A 16,027-nucleotide genomic window follows, 5' to 3' on the forward strand; every position below is an offset into this window, starting at 1 on the left:
GACTGCTGTGGGTTACTTGCCTTGGGATTATTACAATCGAAGCCCTCCTTAGTTGAAGCTGAATCTTCCAACTCGTGGACTAGTTAATTTCTTCTCCATCATAATTGTACTCAAAAGATTTAATAATTGTTTATCAACTACCTTAACCGCTGCGAAATTCTTGTTTCACAGTGCTAGCAATTGATTTATGCATTTTAGCTGTTGATCTTCATTACTATTGACAACAGATATCATCTCTCATGAATCTGCATACTCAAAATTCACCAATTCTCTCTAAAATTTCAAATCTATGGTCACTGTTGTTGCTCTTCGTAAATTTTATATATTTACAGCCGTATTTGTTCTGGGTCTTGTCATGGTCACTACAGGTGATGTTTCACTGGTTCTTTACCATGGTATTGAGTGGTGGAGTGAAGTCTGATGGGGAGCTGTTCACTTATATTTTTATAACCATGTAGTGTGTTCACTAAAATCCTCTATGAACATGCATTGAAGGGAACTGTAAGTACATCATGGCGAGGTCAGTTTTGGAGAAAGTGTCCACCTGCCCAGCTAGCTTAGTGTATAGTTTCTCAGGCTTTGGAAAGGGGTACATGCCCACTTCGGCTTTAACACTTACAGCACGGTGCCCGTACACCATATGGGTGCGGCCGCCCTGACGTTGACGACGGCGCCCGTATACCGTACGGGCGAGCCTTTATTTGGCTCCGTAAACGCGTGTAGCGCGTCTCCGAAGCAGTTTCGTCAGCTAATTTGGAGGTATTTCATTCTTCTTCCGCAAGAGGCGAGCACTTATCGGCTATCTCATCCTGGGAGCGGCTGTGAGCACTGCAAAGACAAAGTTACCTGCAGTTCATTCACAGGTGTTTACGATCGTGAAAATATCGTGCAACGAGTTGACGGAGGCAAAGATCTTAGATATTCTTTATGGAGATGCAGGATCTGAAATTGACAATTCTGACAAAGAGGATTCGTACTCTCCAGACGAAAGTACAAGTGATGATTCAGGTATGTATATGTCTCAATTTTTCATAAAGTGAAGAGTTCATTACGGTACCGCATTTTGTATTGTGAGTAATGTTCATTACTTCACTTGCATTTACTACCTTTTAGTACCAATATTAGCATTATTCTTTTTCTATGCAGACAATGGTATAGACCATCAGTCACCACCTGTGGTACCTGGTCGTGTGTGGCTCACTGAGCACAAAGAGCAAGATTGGTCGGAACTAGACGATCAGCCAGCACTGCCGGATTGCCAGGAAGTAGTCAGCGTAGCATAGCATTTTTCAGATGCCACTGAGGAGCTTCGATATTTTAGTTATTTCTTTGAAGACGACCTTTTTTGGCTCATCAAAAGTGAAATGAATCTGTACGCTGGTAACGTTATTACGACAATGAAATGCAAAGGTAGCCAGAAAATAAACTGTATTTGGCATAAGTGGTCTGCAGTAAAACTGAAAGAGATTTACTGGTCTCTTAGTATTATTTTGCATATGTGCGTCATCAAATTGCCGAAAATCAGTGATTATTGGTCAACAGGCCAGTTTCCGCAGACAGAATGTGCGAGTAAATTGTTGAGTTGCTATCGATTTTCCGCTACATTGTCGGTGTTACACTTCAATGACAATGCTACGTTCATTAGCAGAGGTGAAGAAAAGCACGAACCACTTCACAAAGTGAGGCCTTTGTTTGATTTCTTTGTGAATGAAAGCAAAATTAGTTTCGTCCAGGCATGAATCTGACAATAGGTGAGGCAATGTGTCCCTTTCGTGGTAGAACAAGCTTCAGAGTATACATGAAAAACAAACCCAATAAATATGGAATAAACTTGTATGCTCTCTGTGATTCATCAACTGCTTATATGCTAAACTGTGATGTATATACAGGTTCTGCAGGCAGTGTTGACAATAGTATCCAGGGCCTTGTAAAGAGGTTGTGTACACAGTACTTTGGCAAAGGACATTGCATTTATATGGATAGGTACTACACCAATCCATCTCTTTTGGACATGTTGTGAGAAAATAAACCTCTTGGAGTGGGAAATGTAATGAAAAACAGGAAAGATTTGCGACGAATATTCAGAAGACAATAAAAAAAAAAAAATAAATAGTTTTTCGAAGGAAACACATCTCTTGGCAGTGAAGTGGAAGTCAAAACGAGATGTTTTTTGTCTTTCCACAAAGCATAAGTCTACCAGCACTAGTTTTCAAGTTAGGACCAAAGGTGGAATAGCACAAATAGTACAACCAGATGTTATTATTGATTACAATAAGAATAAAGCTGGGGTTGACAGAGCAGATCAGTTCTCCAGCTATTATCCGTTTGCCCGAAAAACTTTGAGGTGGTGGTAAAAGCTGTTTTTCCACTTGTTTATCGTGTCAACTGTCAACAGCTTTATTTTATATAAAGAGAACACTAGGAAGAATGTATCCCTAGTGGACTTTATTCACAGAGTGGGGAAGAAATTGGCTGAGAAGGACGGAAATATTTTTCAGCAACAAGCCGCTTCATCCTCACAAATTGAGAGGACATTTGCAAGGCACTTTCCAGAGAAGGTCCCACCCACTACAAACAAGGTGAATACTACTAGGTATTGCAAAGTATGTTCAGACAGGGGGAAGAAAGAGATGGGTAGGAGCATCAGGAAGGAAAGTAGATGGTGGTGCAAGGACTGTGGCGTTGGAGTTTGCGTCCCACAGTGTTTCCAGGATTTTCACAGAAAAGCTAACTACATCTGAATTATTAAAATACTCTAGTTTACAGGTGCCTGCAGTGAGACAGTCCAGTGATATTTTGTTTTAAATTTAGATACTGTAATAATGGAATTACTCAAGAGAGAGATCATGTAAAACTTTTTTATCCACTATATTTCTGTGTTTTCTTTTTTTTTTTAATTATAACACCCATTTGTATTTTATATTGTAAAATAAACTCACATTCATGTAATGCTCTTACTTTTTCCTTTTAAACAATGCAAGAACCATATTCGTATCATTATTCTGTTCTTTGCAATCTAATTTCAAACATCCATTAAATATGCCAGTTCACAGCCAAGTGCCGGGTGTAAAGAGAGCAGTGTTGAAAGTGTTAACATTCACCATGACCTTAGAGTCCCCACAAAGTCTGAGTTTGTTGGATGGTTTCCTGACAATAGCTCAAGAAATTGCCCACTGACTCAGTGAGGTAGGTTCTATCACATTCAAACTTTGCGACCTGTCTTAATTCATCCTTGACCTGACCACAAAGTACCAGTGGAACTGACTGGGGGCAATAAAATCGAAAAATTGAGGCCAATACCATAGGTTACGGCAAAATGTGAGCTTCAAAATTCTTCTCTTTTCCCAGTCCAAAAGAAAAAATGTTGGGTAACTCAGTGCAGAGCACATCCAGTTGTTGATAAGGAGCATTCTTGGAGACTGTTCATTGATGGAAAATACAGAAGTTGCAAATGCGTCCAGACTGAAAAGATTCTTGGTATCATCATGATGTACAACTAAGAAAGTTGTTTCCCTTGTCACGTTTTTGTAAATGGCTTCCATGCTAAATTGACCTTTCAATGGAATACTTTGCTTGTTATAACTAACCAACCATCAGATTGATGGAGTTAGCCTGCTTGTCCCTAATTGTAAAAATGTTTGAAAATTGATGATATTTGTGGCAGGACCTATATCGACTTGAAAATTTACTGTTTTGCCAATCACCCATAGTGAAATGAGTACTTTATCATAGGATCTTTTATGAATGTGAAATATGGTATCCCGGCTGAGACACAAAGTTGAAATATGCTCACTATTTTTTATTTACTTAAATTTGGCATATTTCGTGGCAGTACCTTTTCCATTAGATGTTTACAAGGCGATATTGGTCTTGGCTTCAGTTGTCTAGTGGAAGTATGATTCCGCAATGCATCTTTGTCGGCTGCAGAAATGACCTGGTTCAATGTGTTTGCCTCATTTTTGGTGCTCCAAATACCATTTCTTCTAATGTAGTTTCTCCTTATAGTTTATATAAAAAAATAGTAACATAATTCAAAATTATTTATGACGGCGACCTGCACATTGTTCTACCGTCAACACACACCAAGAGTTAACTGCCGACTGAGTACAGTCAAAGACATTTTACACAACACACAAGCTTCCACTTGTAATCAGTCTCTTTGATATTCTTCGACACATTTACTAATAGTAATCAATATGCTTTCACTCTCAAAAATATAAGTAAATTAACATATAATAAGGCAAATTATAATAAAAAATTCTGACAAAAAATATAAGAAAACATTTACAATTTGGTATCGACAAATCCGGTAAAAAATAACACATCTCCAAGATCCATTACAAATGGATGGTCTGGAACATATAACAGTAATGTCTATTTGATCTTGCGATTGTGAAATGGGAATGGCCATCCGACAGACAGATATGAGGTGTCACTGTCTTGTGCATTTAGTGCAACACACCCACCAGAATAGACAGTCACCTCTAGCATGCTTCTGAAAAACAGTCCAGGCGGGATGGATAAGCTGTCACAATTGAGTGATGTGAGACCCTTTGTTTACACATGGAGGAATGTGCATGCTGTTGTTTGTGTATTGTCCCAGTGTCATCGCTGCCTGTCAGATTTTCAATGTTTCTGTACTCACTGTTTACTGTGGCAATGTATGTCCATGAATGTGAGTGGCAGCCCACCGGTCGTGGGACTTCATAGGACTGTGCTAAACACAACACCTTGTCTAAAGTTGTTTTTGTTGTTGTTGTTGTTGTGGTCTTCAGTCCTGAGACTGGTTTGATGCAGCTCTCCATGCTACTCCATCCTGTGCAAGCCTCTTCATCTCCCAGTACCTACTGCAACCTACATCCTTCTGAATCTGCTTAGTGTATTCATCTCTTGGTCTCCCTCTACGATTTTTACCCTCTGTGCTGCCCTCCAATACTAAATTGCTATTCCCTTGATGCTTCAGAATATGCCATATCAACTGATCCCTTCTTTCTAGTCAAGTTGTGCCACAAACTCCTCTTCTCCCCAGTTCTGTTCAATACCTCCTCATTAGTTATGTGATCTACCCATCTAATCCTCAGCATTCTTCTGAAGCACCACATTTCAAAAACTTCTATTCTCTTCTCATGCAAACTATTTATCATCCGTGTTTCACTTCCATACATGGCTACACTCCACACAAATACTTTCAGAAACGACTTCCTGACACTTAAATCTATACTAGATGTTAACAAATTTCTATTCTTCAGAAACAGTTTCCTTGCCATTGCCAGTCTACATTTTATATCTTCTCTACTTTGACCATCATCAGTTATTTTGCTCCCCAAATAGCAAAACTCCTTTACTAATTTAAGTGTCTCATTTCCTAATCTAATTCCCTCAGCATCACCCGATTTAATTCAACTACATTCCATTATCCTCTTTTTGCTTTTATTGATGTTCATCTTTATATCCTCCTTTCAAGACACTGTCTAAAGGAAGAAATTTAAAGCCTTCACCTGAAATTCTTTGTTGGGTGCCGATGATCGTGTTTCTAATCACGATCACTGCATAAGATTCTGTGGTGGTTGGCATGAAAACCTTGCACCGGTGTCTTAGCCCCTGGAGTTCAACTGCCCCGAATTCAATGTGATTGACTCAGTTTCTTGCGACATTGATAAAACTCAGGGCAAGCAGAAATCAAATGGCAATGTCTTTGGTAGTGAGCACCCAATAAAGAGCAAAGTGCTTTGAAAGTCAGTTTATCAGTTTCTGTCAGAGGGGCCAGCTTGCACAGTAACCAGTAAGTTTTTGGTGGAATCCATGATAAGAAAAGAGATTTAACAGTATCATCATCTTTTACTTTAAATACTGTAAAGTGCTGCCTTAGCTGTTTTTCATATGGGTCCAGGTCTTCTGAATTGTTCTTGTATGGCAGGAATGGAGAAGCATCAACAGTGTGCTGCAGCAGTACCCTAGTCGGAGATCCTCCATATGCTTTTGACTCTCCACTTGTTGAGCCATCAGCTGCTGCATAACAGTGACTAGAGATTGTTCAGCCATGGTGGCTGGAAAGAAGGAAATGCTGATGGCCTTTCAACACACAAGTCTGCAGTTCACCAAAAATTTCACTATCCTAAAGTATGAACAAAGTGCTGAAATGAACGTTTATAAGTTTTTATATATGTAGAAAAAATATGTACAGATTTGAGTTAGTATTTCCTACCCACCACTTTTTACACATTAGAATAATAGAAATTCTTATACAGAATAGAATGAGTTGTCAGGAAAAAATTTTTTCAATTTGTTACCAGATTTTATATCACTGGGTAAGTAATCAAATTTTTGTTGCAGCATTGTGCACCCCTTTTTGTGCTAAAGACAACCCTAATGTGGAGTAATGAATGTCATTTTTCCTTCTGGTATTGTGATTTTGTGCCTAACTGTTCTTGTTGAACTGTTGTGGATTATTCATAACAAACTTCATGAGGGAATAAATATACTGTGAAGCAGTAGTCAGAATGCCCAACTCCATATACAGATGTCACAAGATGATCACGGATGAGCACCACATATTACTGTTACAGCACGTTTTTGCACAGTGAAGATTTACTTTCTAAAAGATGAGCTACCGCAGAATATTAGTCCATGTGACATTGAATGAAAGTATTCAAAATATGCCAACTTACTCATTTCTCTCTTCCTAAGATATGTAATGTTTCTAAGCGCAAATGTGGCTGAACTAAGTTGTTTTAGGAGTTCCAATTTTTTTATTTTATTTCCCCGATTTAAATTCTTATCAATATGGACCCCCAAGAATTTTGAAGTTTCCACCCTATTTGTTGTTTCCTCACCATGGGTTACACTTATTATTGGATTATCATTAGTGTGGTGCCTCTAGATGTGCAGAACTGAATATGTTTTGTCTTTCTAAAATTGTGGGTGAGACCATTCGCAGAAAACCAGTCAATGATACTTTTAATAACTTTGTTTACCTGTATGTACGTTTGAATATAATAGAGGGAAACATTCCACATGGGAAAAATATGTCTAAAAACAAAGATGATGTAACTTACCAAACAAAAGCGCTGGCATGTTGATAGACATGCAAACAAACACAAACATACACACAAAATTCAAGCTTTCGCAACCAACGGTTGCTTCTTCAGGAAAGAGGGAAGGAGAGGGAAAGACAAAAGGATGTGGGTTTTAAGGGAGAGGGTAAGGAGTCATTCCAATCCCGGGAGCGGAAGGATTTACCTTAGGGGGAAAAAAGGACAGGTATACACTCGCACACACACACATATCCATCCGCATATACACAGACACAAGCAGACATTTATAAAGGCCTTTGCTGTATTTGAAACAGTAAAAGAGTCTGGTGTAGAGTAGGGTTACATACAGAAACAGGGCCTTTCGATATTGGGCCTTTGGGAGTAAGTCCAAGGGACAAACAGGTTTCAAGAAACAGAGTGTGGGACCTTAGTTTTGATAGTGCAAAAACATGTAAGAATGAATGTAATATGTACTGGAGTTCATCATAGCATACTTTGGTATATAATTGCGTGTGTGTGTGTATGTGTGTGTGTGTGTGTGTGTGTGTGCACTCCTGTCGCTGCTTAGTGAGTATCCAAATTATCATTTTACTTTTACAGGAAATGTCAACAACTTTCTTTTTCGTCTTTGTCAGTTGTTAACTTGCGTTGGTAGCCAAACTGTGAGCAGCACACACTGTATGCCACCATTGCATGTACTTCCTTGTGCCTTAATCAGCAGAAATTCAAAACCAACAGAAGGCTATACCAAAAATGTAAATAAAATCTAACGCTTTAGGTGACAAGAATCGATGTGAAGTTGGATTGCAAAATTCACACCACACTCACATCATTTTTCTTCTCCGGATTTCTGGCTACGTCAATCTCCAAAAACTACTTCTCCGAAGAATACTGCTGGTTAAGGGAATTTATCAGACTCTCTCTCTCTCTCTCTCTCTCTCTCTCTCTCTCTCTCTACTCTTGAAATTAGTGGATACTCCCAGAATACTTTAGTTTAGTCGTGGTTTATTTCAACTTCTACGAAGAACAAATTCACCATTTCTCACGTAAATATTCAAATGTTTGGAAGTCAACCGATTCGTCTGGCACTAAACTCGATTAAACACATTTAAAATAGTGTTGGTTTAACAACCACATAATTTATGAACATGTCTTGCTTCTAGCAAGTCCAACATGTGAATTACTTAAAGATCTAATCTCATTTCTTCATTCGTCCTTAACAATCATCACAGTCACTAAAAGCGCAGAATAATAAATAAACACACCTTGTTCATCTCTACACATACGCTGAAACTCTATGGATTGTACATCAGTTCTCAAAGCACTACAAAAAGTTGTAAGTAAGGCAATCTCTTTACGATAAAATGTCTTAATATGCACTTCTCTGCTGGCAGAGAGAGAGCACTGCAATGTATTTCTGTGTGATTTGAGAAACTAAGTGTCGGATCCCAAGCTTAATATAAGCTGAAATGTCTGTCTTTGTTTATTAAATTTTGTACAACTCTAATCTCAGTTGCTTTCTTTATTACACTGTCCCAGAAATGATTCACCTGCACCACATTGCTCGTATCTTCAAATTTCATTTCATGCTTACAGATGAAGCAATGTTTGATGGCAAGTAATGTAGTTGGCTGTTTTATTTGGGTGTAATACTTGTGTTCTTTGCATTTTCTTTCAGCAATTCTTATAGTCTATCTAACATATGACATACCACATTTGCATGGTATGTGGTTTAAAGCCAATTTTTGAAGCCCTAGATTGTCTTCCAAACAATGTAATGGACCTTTTAATTTTGTTGGAGAGATCAGTATAAATTGGAAACCACATTTTCAAAGTATTCTCCCAATCTTGATTTCATGATTGTCGGTATATTTTCTGCAGGATGCTGAGCAGGTGCGGTGCCTTTCATTTCACCCAACAGGTGACTTCATTCTGGTTGGAACAAACCATCCAGTTGTTCGTCTGTATGATGTCCACACATCACAGTGCTTTGTGTGTTCAGTGCCATCACATCAACATACTGGATCTGGCGTCACATCAATCAGGTTAGTTATGGGTTGATCATTTATTTAAATTTTCTTGGCTGACCTTCTGTATTTTGCAATTTTAGATGCATCTGTGACATAGTGATGTGCCTGTATTGGGGATATTGAGTGCATATGAAAGAGATTGAATACCGTATTTACTCGAATCTAAGCCGCACTTTTTTCCGATTTTTGTAATCCAAAAAACCGCCTGCGGCTTAGAATCGAGTGCAAAGCAAGCGGAAGTTCTGAAAAATGTTGGTAGGTGCCGCTACAACTATAACTTCTGCTGTCGAATATATGTAGCGCTACACAGGTATGCTTTGTAGGCACAAAGATAAATACTTTCGCCAAAACCTCTGCGTCAGTAAAAAGAAAGGTGGAAGACGAGCTTTTTTTTTTTTCTCTGCCCCGAGTTTCGACCACCCGATTCTCATACATTATCCAACGATGTAAATACAAATTCCGTATTGTTCATCTTCGAATGTAGCAGAATTTCAATGTACTACGAAAATCCGACTGGCAAGACTGTTTAGGATGTTTGTCAATATGGCCAACTCTACGTTCTGAATTTTTTCCTACCAGTGAGAAGAGTTGGTTGCTAATAGGAACCTGATGAAATGTGAATCACATGCAGTATTCTCTTCACCATAAGAATGATCGAACATAAACATTTTGCCATGTATTCTTTCGCGTTTGCTGCTATCTCATTTAAATCCTGCCTAATAAACTACGAAACTAGAGTGAGACAACAGCAAACGCGGAAGAATATACGTATCGTGTCATGTTTATATTCGTATTATTCTTATGCCTAATGTGATACAATCAGAAATGAAGTATGGCAACTGACCAGATTTTTAAATCTAAGATGACTCTAATTTCTGTGCAGAATTTGATGTACTACAGAAGCGGCCGCAAAGATTTTCAAACGGAGAAAAATTTTCGCCGAACTCTCGTTCAGAACATGTTCTGAAATACGCAATCTATTATTTGGTTCTTGTTGATCATTATCAAAGAAAGCAGCAGTGTAAGTAACAACAAATAGCAGTCTCTTGCCATTGTTTCGCTAATGAGACGATTCCCCTCTCTCTTTTTTTTTTTTTTTTTTTTTTTTTTTTTTTTTTTTTTTTTTTTTAATTGTAAGCGGCGGTAGCGCGCACAAAAGCAAGCCGTGCCGCGAGCGGCGACAGGCCGTAAACACGCACTGTCAGAATGCGACAATCAATGCATGACAGTACAGTAATGCATTTTCAGCTTAGGATGACGTGAACACCTATAACAAAGAAAACGGCACTTATCAGATCAAAGCAAAATAAGCATTCGATTCAAACCAGACAGAGCTCATGAAAAAGGAATGGTACTCGCATAAATACGGACGGAGCGCCTGACGCATAGCAATGGCTACCTGGTAAAGCTTAACTGCTAAGCTTACGACTGGAACCAAACTACTGTCGCTGTATCGTCATTCATTCGACGTAAATTGTGTCTCATATTACAATGGACCAACGTTGTTTCGATTTGGAGGTGCGGCCTAAAACTTTTCTCTCCCCTTGAATTTCGAGTCGCAAATTTCAGGTGCGGCTTAGATTCGGGATTTTTTTTTTTTTTCCTTTATTTCGAGTCTCATTTTTCAGGTGCGGCTTAGATTCGAGTGCGGCTTAGATTCGAGTGCGGCTTAGATTCGAGTAAATACGGTATGTTTGTAACATCTTGTCTTTTGGAGAAGGGACATTTTAGAGTTGGAGAACATGCAGTGAATAGGAGGAATTGCATCATGCATAGAGATTAGAAGATTTCAGACTGATGAAAAGATTAACTAATGGTAAATCCAGGAAGAAGCAATTTACGAAATGTAAAAATTGTTGCGTTTGATGACTCAGTGAGTGAGCCACATGTCTATTTCAGCATCAGTTCTGTGTAATTTTGTAGATGTATTAAGGTATGCCAATGTCAAGAGTCTCTCAAAAAAGAATGACACTGCAGGTATTAGATACCGGCTAGTACCTCCCTCTATGTCATTTCCCATGAAAAGAAATTTACTACTTTGACCTCTAACTCTCCCTGATACCTCTACCTCCCCTCCCCCCTTTTTCATATTTGTCTATCTTTTATTTCAGAGCAAATGGATCCATTTCATCCTAGGGTTTGAGTGACCCACACTACAATTTTAACCTTCCCTTTCTCTCCTCCCTGGACTCGTATTCGGGAGGATGACGGTTCAATCTCGCATCCAGCCATCCTGATTTAGGTTTTCCGTGATTTCCCTAAATCGCTCCAGGTAAATACCGGGATGGTTCCTTTGAAAGGGCACGGCTGACTTCCTTTCCCATCCTTCCCTAATCCGATGAGACCGATGACCTAGCTGTCTGGTCTTCTTCCTAAAACAACCCAACAACCCCAACCTCTCTCCTCCCTGAAAAAAGATCTATTAGTTCCCAAAGTGCATATAGTGTATGTACTTTTATTTGTGTTTGCTGGCAGTACTGACATTTTCTCTTGGGCATAAGCACTAGCCAGCAATCAAGTCTCATGTATTATAGTTTTCATAAGAGAATTGTCCCTTATAAAGTAGTAGCAGTTAACACCTTGTTGTATGGAGCAAAATGTTGTACTCTGAGAAAGAAAGAACTGGGCAATTGAAAATATCAGAAATATGACAGAAAGTTGCCTAGAGTAAAAACAAATGGAAAGAACTTTCTCAGTGCTCAGTGAAGATCAAATTGCAGGACAAACCTTACATTATAAACTTCAGGGAGGAGATCAGTGGACAGGCTGGGGACAAGATGGAGATATTAAAAGTAGGTTTATCATATATTAAACCTGAAAAGCCAGAAGAATAAGTGAACGAGTAATTAAATCATGTTGGCTGGCGTGAAAAAACTGAGTTTGTACAAGGTCTGTTCAGAGTTAGAGGAGCAACGCTTCTGTGTTAAATTTTGGAAGAAACTCGAGAAAACCTGTACCACAGATGCACCAAATGATGCAGAAACTCAATGGCGATGAGTTTTCAAGCTGTACTTGGTGTTACAAATGCTGCACATGGTTTACAAATGGCTGGATGGAAGTTAAAGATGACCCTTGGTCAGGGTGCCTTTCCATATCTACCAATAATGCTTGTGTCAGGAACATTAGTGAAATAGTGCTTGCCAATTGAAGACTGATTGTCCGAGAGATTGTGGAGGAATGTAACATTTCAGTTGGATTACGTCATGAAATCCTGACACAGCATCTTGGAATGCATCATGTTGCCGCCAAGTTCATCCCATGACTCATGAGTTAAGACCAGGAAGACCTTCGCCTCACAGTCTGTGAAGAGTTTTTGGATCACGCAAATGAGAACGAGATGGTCCTTAAGAGAATCATGACTGGTGGTGAGACATGACTCTATGGTTATGATGTTGAGACTAAGGTTCACGGGTCCAGAAACATTCTCCAAGACCATAAAAAGCTCATCAGGTCAGGTCAAAAGTCAAAGCCATGCTGGTAGTTTTCTTTGGCTTTGATGGATTAGTCATCATGAATTTATGCCACAGCAACAAACTGTTAATCGATGGTACTATTGGGACGTGTTGTAACACCTGAGAGAAAATGTGAGAAGGAAATGGCCTGAAATGTGGCGAGACAACTCGCGGGCCTTGCAACACAATAACGCACCCGCACATGCATCCCTATTGGTGCGTGACTATTGCACTAAAAACTAAATCTCTGTGTTGCCTCATCCTCCGTACTCTCCAGACCTGGCCCCTGCAGACATTTATTTAAATTCCAACATTGAAAACCCCATTGAAAAGATGAAGATTTGCAATGATAGATGAGACAAAAGAAAATTTGCAGACATCCAGCAAGAGGCGTACCAAGACTGCTTCCGGATGTGGAAATGGTGTTAGGAGTGGCGTATCAATTGTGGAGGAGAGTGTTTTGATGGATACTATGCACAGTAAGTAAAAGGTAAGCATAGAAAAATTTTGTGGACAAAGTTTGGGAATTTTTTGAACAGATCGTGTATATTATGTTGCCCCAGTGGTTCAGTGAATGTTAATTTATACTGAGAGTGAGCCAGTATCTTGAAGTGAAGGAGAGCAAAATGGAGACAGATTGAAAGTTAAGTGTATGTGCACTACTCAAATTAAGAAAAAAAATACCATCCTGAAAAATGTGTCACATTGAATGAAAAAATTGTTGACCTAACAGTCAGGGAGTTTTAGAGTGGTATTTCATGTTTGCCCTTCCAGCTGATAGTTTATATGACCATCTGGTACAGGAATGCAGCATGTTATTTAAAGTGCCCTAACTCAGGATTTTTGCCAAAAATTAAAGAAATTTTCAGGAATTGTGAACAGTAGACCTGTATTCCATTTAAAAAATTGATGATTACATAAATGAAGCTTTAGTCCAGTCAACAAAGCAAAAATAGAGGAAATAATTTTTGCAGCCACAAATTTTTATACAATGATAAGAGGGAGTGCCATGAATAACATAATAAAATTCCCAGCTGGTGTGGAGGTGAGCATGGGGTGTGAGGAAGAATTTAAAGATAACTTTCACATGTTTTCCAGGAATAACTCAAGAATCATGGCCTCTAGCAAACACAAATCCCGATACAAAATTAAACTGCATTAAATTTCTTAGAAAATAAATCAAGTTCATTTTTTCTCGTGGACTAATTGTTTGAAGAATGCAGGGGATGGAAAAATTGCCAACAATTGACAATATGGTTTTAAGGGTATAAAATTATGTTTAATATCGGTTGAACTTAAAACTAACAGAGAAATGTACATTCCATCTTGAGAGTGTATATTTCAAAAATCATCAGTTGAATTGTCATTGTTGTAATGGTCATGCAGATTGAGTAACAGTGCATCATTCATATACGTACCACAGCCTGTGCCAAATACCATGGGGCACTTGTAGAGTGGGCTCCACTGAGTAAAGCCACTTACCATACGTCTACAATATATCTTGCAGGGCAGGTGTCAATAAATAGGCTGTAATGGGGCTGACCATGTTAAAGTCAAGAACTGTAATCTGTCATATTTTATTGCTTGTCCTCTGTTCAAACTTCTGAAGTTCCATAACACTTAGCTGGCCTACTTCTGTCATCGAGAGAACCAGTTTAAGCCTCCAATCTTCTTCATATTGTGAGAGAGCGGATGCTGGAGTGATGCACTTGACACCCCCATGCTGTGAAAAGTATCCCCGCTGTTGATAGCAGTTGAATTGTCATTGTTGTAATGGTCATGCAGATTGAGTAACAGTGCATCATTCATATACGTACCACAGCCTGTGCCAAATACCATGGGGCACTTGTAGAGTGGGCTCCACTGAGTAAAGCCACTTACCATACGTCTACAATATATCTTGCAGGGCAGGTGTCAATAAATAGGCTGTAATGGGGCTGACCATGTTAAAGTCAAGAACTGTAATCTGTCATATTTTATTGCTTGTCCTCTGTTCAAACTTCTGAAGTTCCATAACACCTAGCTGGCCTACTTCTGTCATCGAGAGAACCAGTTTAAGCCTCCAATCTTCTTCATATTGTGAGAGAGCGGATGCTGGAGTGATGCACTTGACACCCCCATGCTGTGAAAAGTATCCCCGCTGTTGATAGCAGAGACATATGTAGACTTTCCTGGTGTATTAAATGATTATATTCACATCAGGTCTGCAGCTGGATAATGGAATCATCTAGACACAATATTTCCGCAGTCTCTTCAGGTGAGAACACTTTCTGCTAATCTTGTTTTTGTGGGTGCCGTCATGGAATAGACACACTAAACCATACCCTGTATCATTTTAATTGGTTTCATCCTAGCATTAAGTTTCACAGTGGAGGTCAAATGGGGTAGAAAACTTCTGTATCTAAATGGAAGGCCAGTGGGACTGTGGGACACAATGTTTATCAGAAAATGATGCATGTGTGCCATACGAGTTGTCATCCACTGTGGCAATGTAAGGGGTCCTGTGAACATTGGAAAAGAGGAATCAGGTCTCATACACAGAAAGCTTGACACTGGAGCTGGAACACGCTGTGCTCATGTTCAAGCAGAATGACTACACAGACAAACATATCCATCATGCCTTTGAGTTGGACCTCAGCCAGAACCAGCAGAAAATGCATGTAGATCAGTGGCCTTCCTACCATATGCAAGTGGCGTGTCTTCAGAAATAGGACAGATTTTAAAATGAAATAGCATCAGAAATGTATTTCATCCACCAGCCAAGATTAGAGCATCCTGGTTTGCTAACCAGTGATGTAGGATTGAGGAAGTCTGACATTTACCAGATCCCTTGCCAGTGTGGGAAAATGTATATTAGCCAAACTATATGTACCTTTAACAAGACATGCATTGGGCACCGTTGTCATGCACGATGATTGCAGTCTGATAAATTTGCAATGGCAGAGCACTCCCTTATTGAGGGACATTGAATATTATACGATAAGATACAAATGTGTCGAATCCATTGAAATTAGACTGACAGACAATATTATAAATAGTGACAAAGCTTATACATACTGGCTGCGAGAATGAAAATAAACAGCAAATTATTGTGCATACAATTTATATTTAAAATTATCTGTGAAGGGAAATAATATATATGAGAGAAACAATTTGTCTAATGGTTTAAATGTGCTGCTATCATAGGTAAAACTAACTGTGAGAAAGTAAAAAGAACCACACATTTTCACAGCACAGCATTCTCCTCGCAGTCAGTTTTAACAGAAAACTTATACATTATTGTTTAAAAAATGAATAATGTCAGTCTGAATGTTTATAATGTGGAAAAATTTGAAGTAAATTGGTCAAGAACTTTTCGAGGTATTCACTAACTGTGTGTGTGTGTGTGTGTGTGTGTGTGTGTGTGTGTGTGTGTGTGTGTGTGAAGAGATGTAACACTCCTTTTATTTCACAAAAGGTTGCAGATATCAAAACGAGGTTTTCCGAAACTGATAGTTTACTGAGGGACACA

The 16,027-nt window shown here is 38.9% G+C and overlaps 1 protein-coding gene across 1 annotated transcript in view; it reads left to right on the forward strand.

The window, feature by feature from the left end:
• Positions 1-16,027, forward strand: part of LOC126484520 (cleavage stimulation factor subunit 1) — a 190,634-nt gene that overhangs the window by 110,850 nt on the left and 63,757 nt on the right. Inside the window, exon 6 of the mRNA XM_050108068.1 lies at positions 8,916-9,079. Coding sequence (XP_049964025.1) covers positions 8,916-9,079 — 164 coding nt within the window. The remainder of the gene's footprint in view (positions 1-8,915; positions 9,080-16,027) is intronic.

Source organism: Schistocerca serialis, chromosome 6 (genome assembly GCF_023864345.2).
Source record: "Schistocerca serialis cubense isolate TAMUIC-IGC-003099 chromosome 6, iqSchSeri2.2, whole genome shotgun sequence".
NCBI classification, from domain to species: Eukaryota; Metazoa; Arthropoda; class Insecta; order Orthoptera; family Acrididae; genus Schistocerca; species Schistocerca serialis.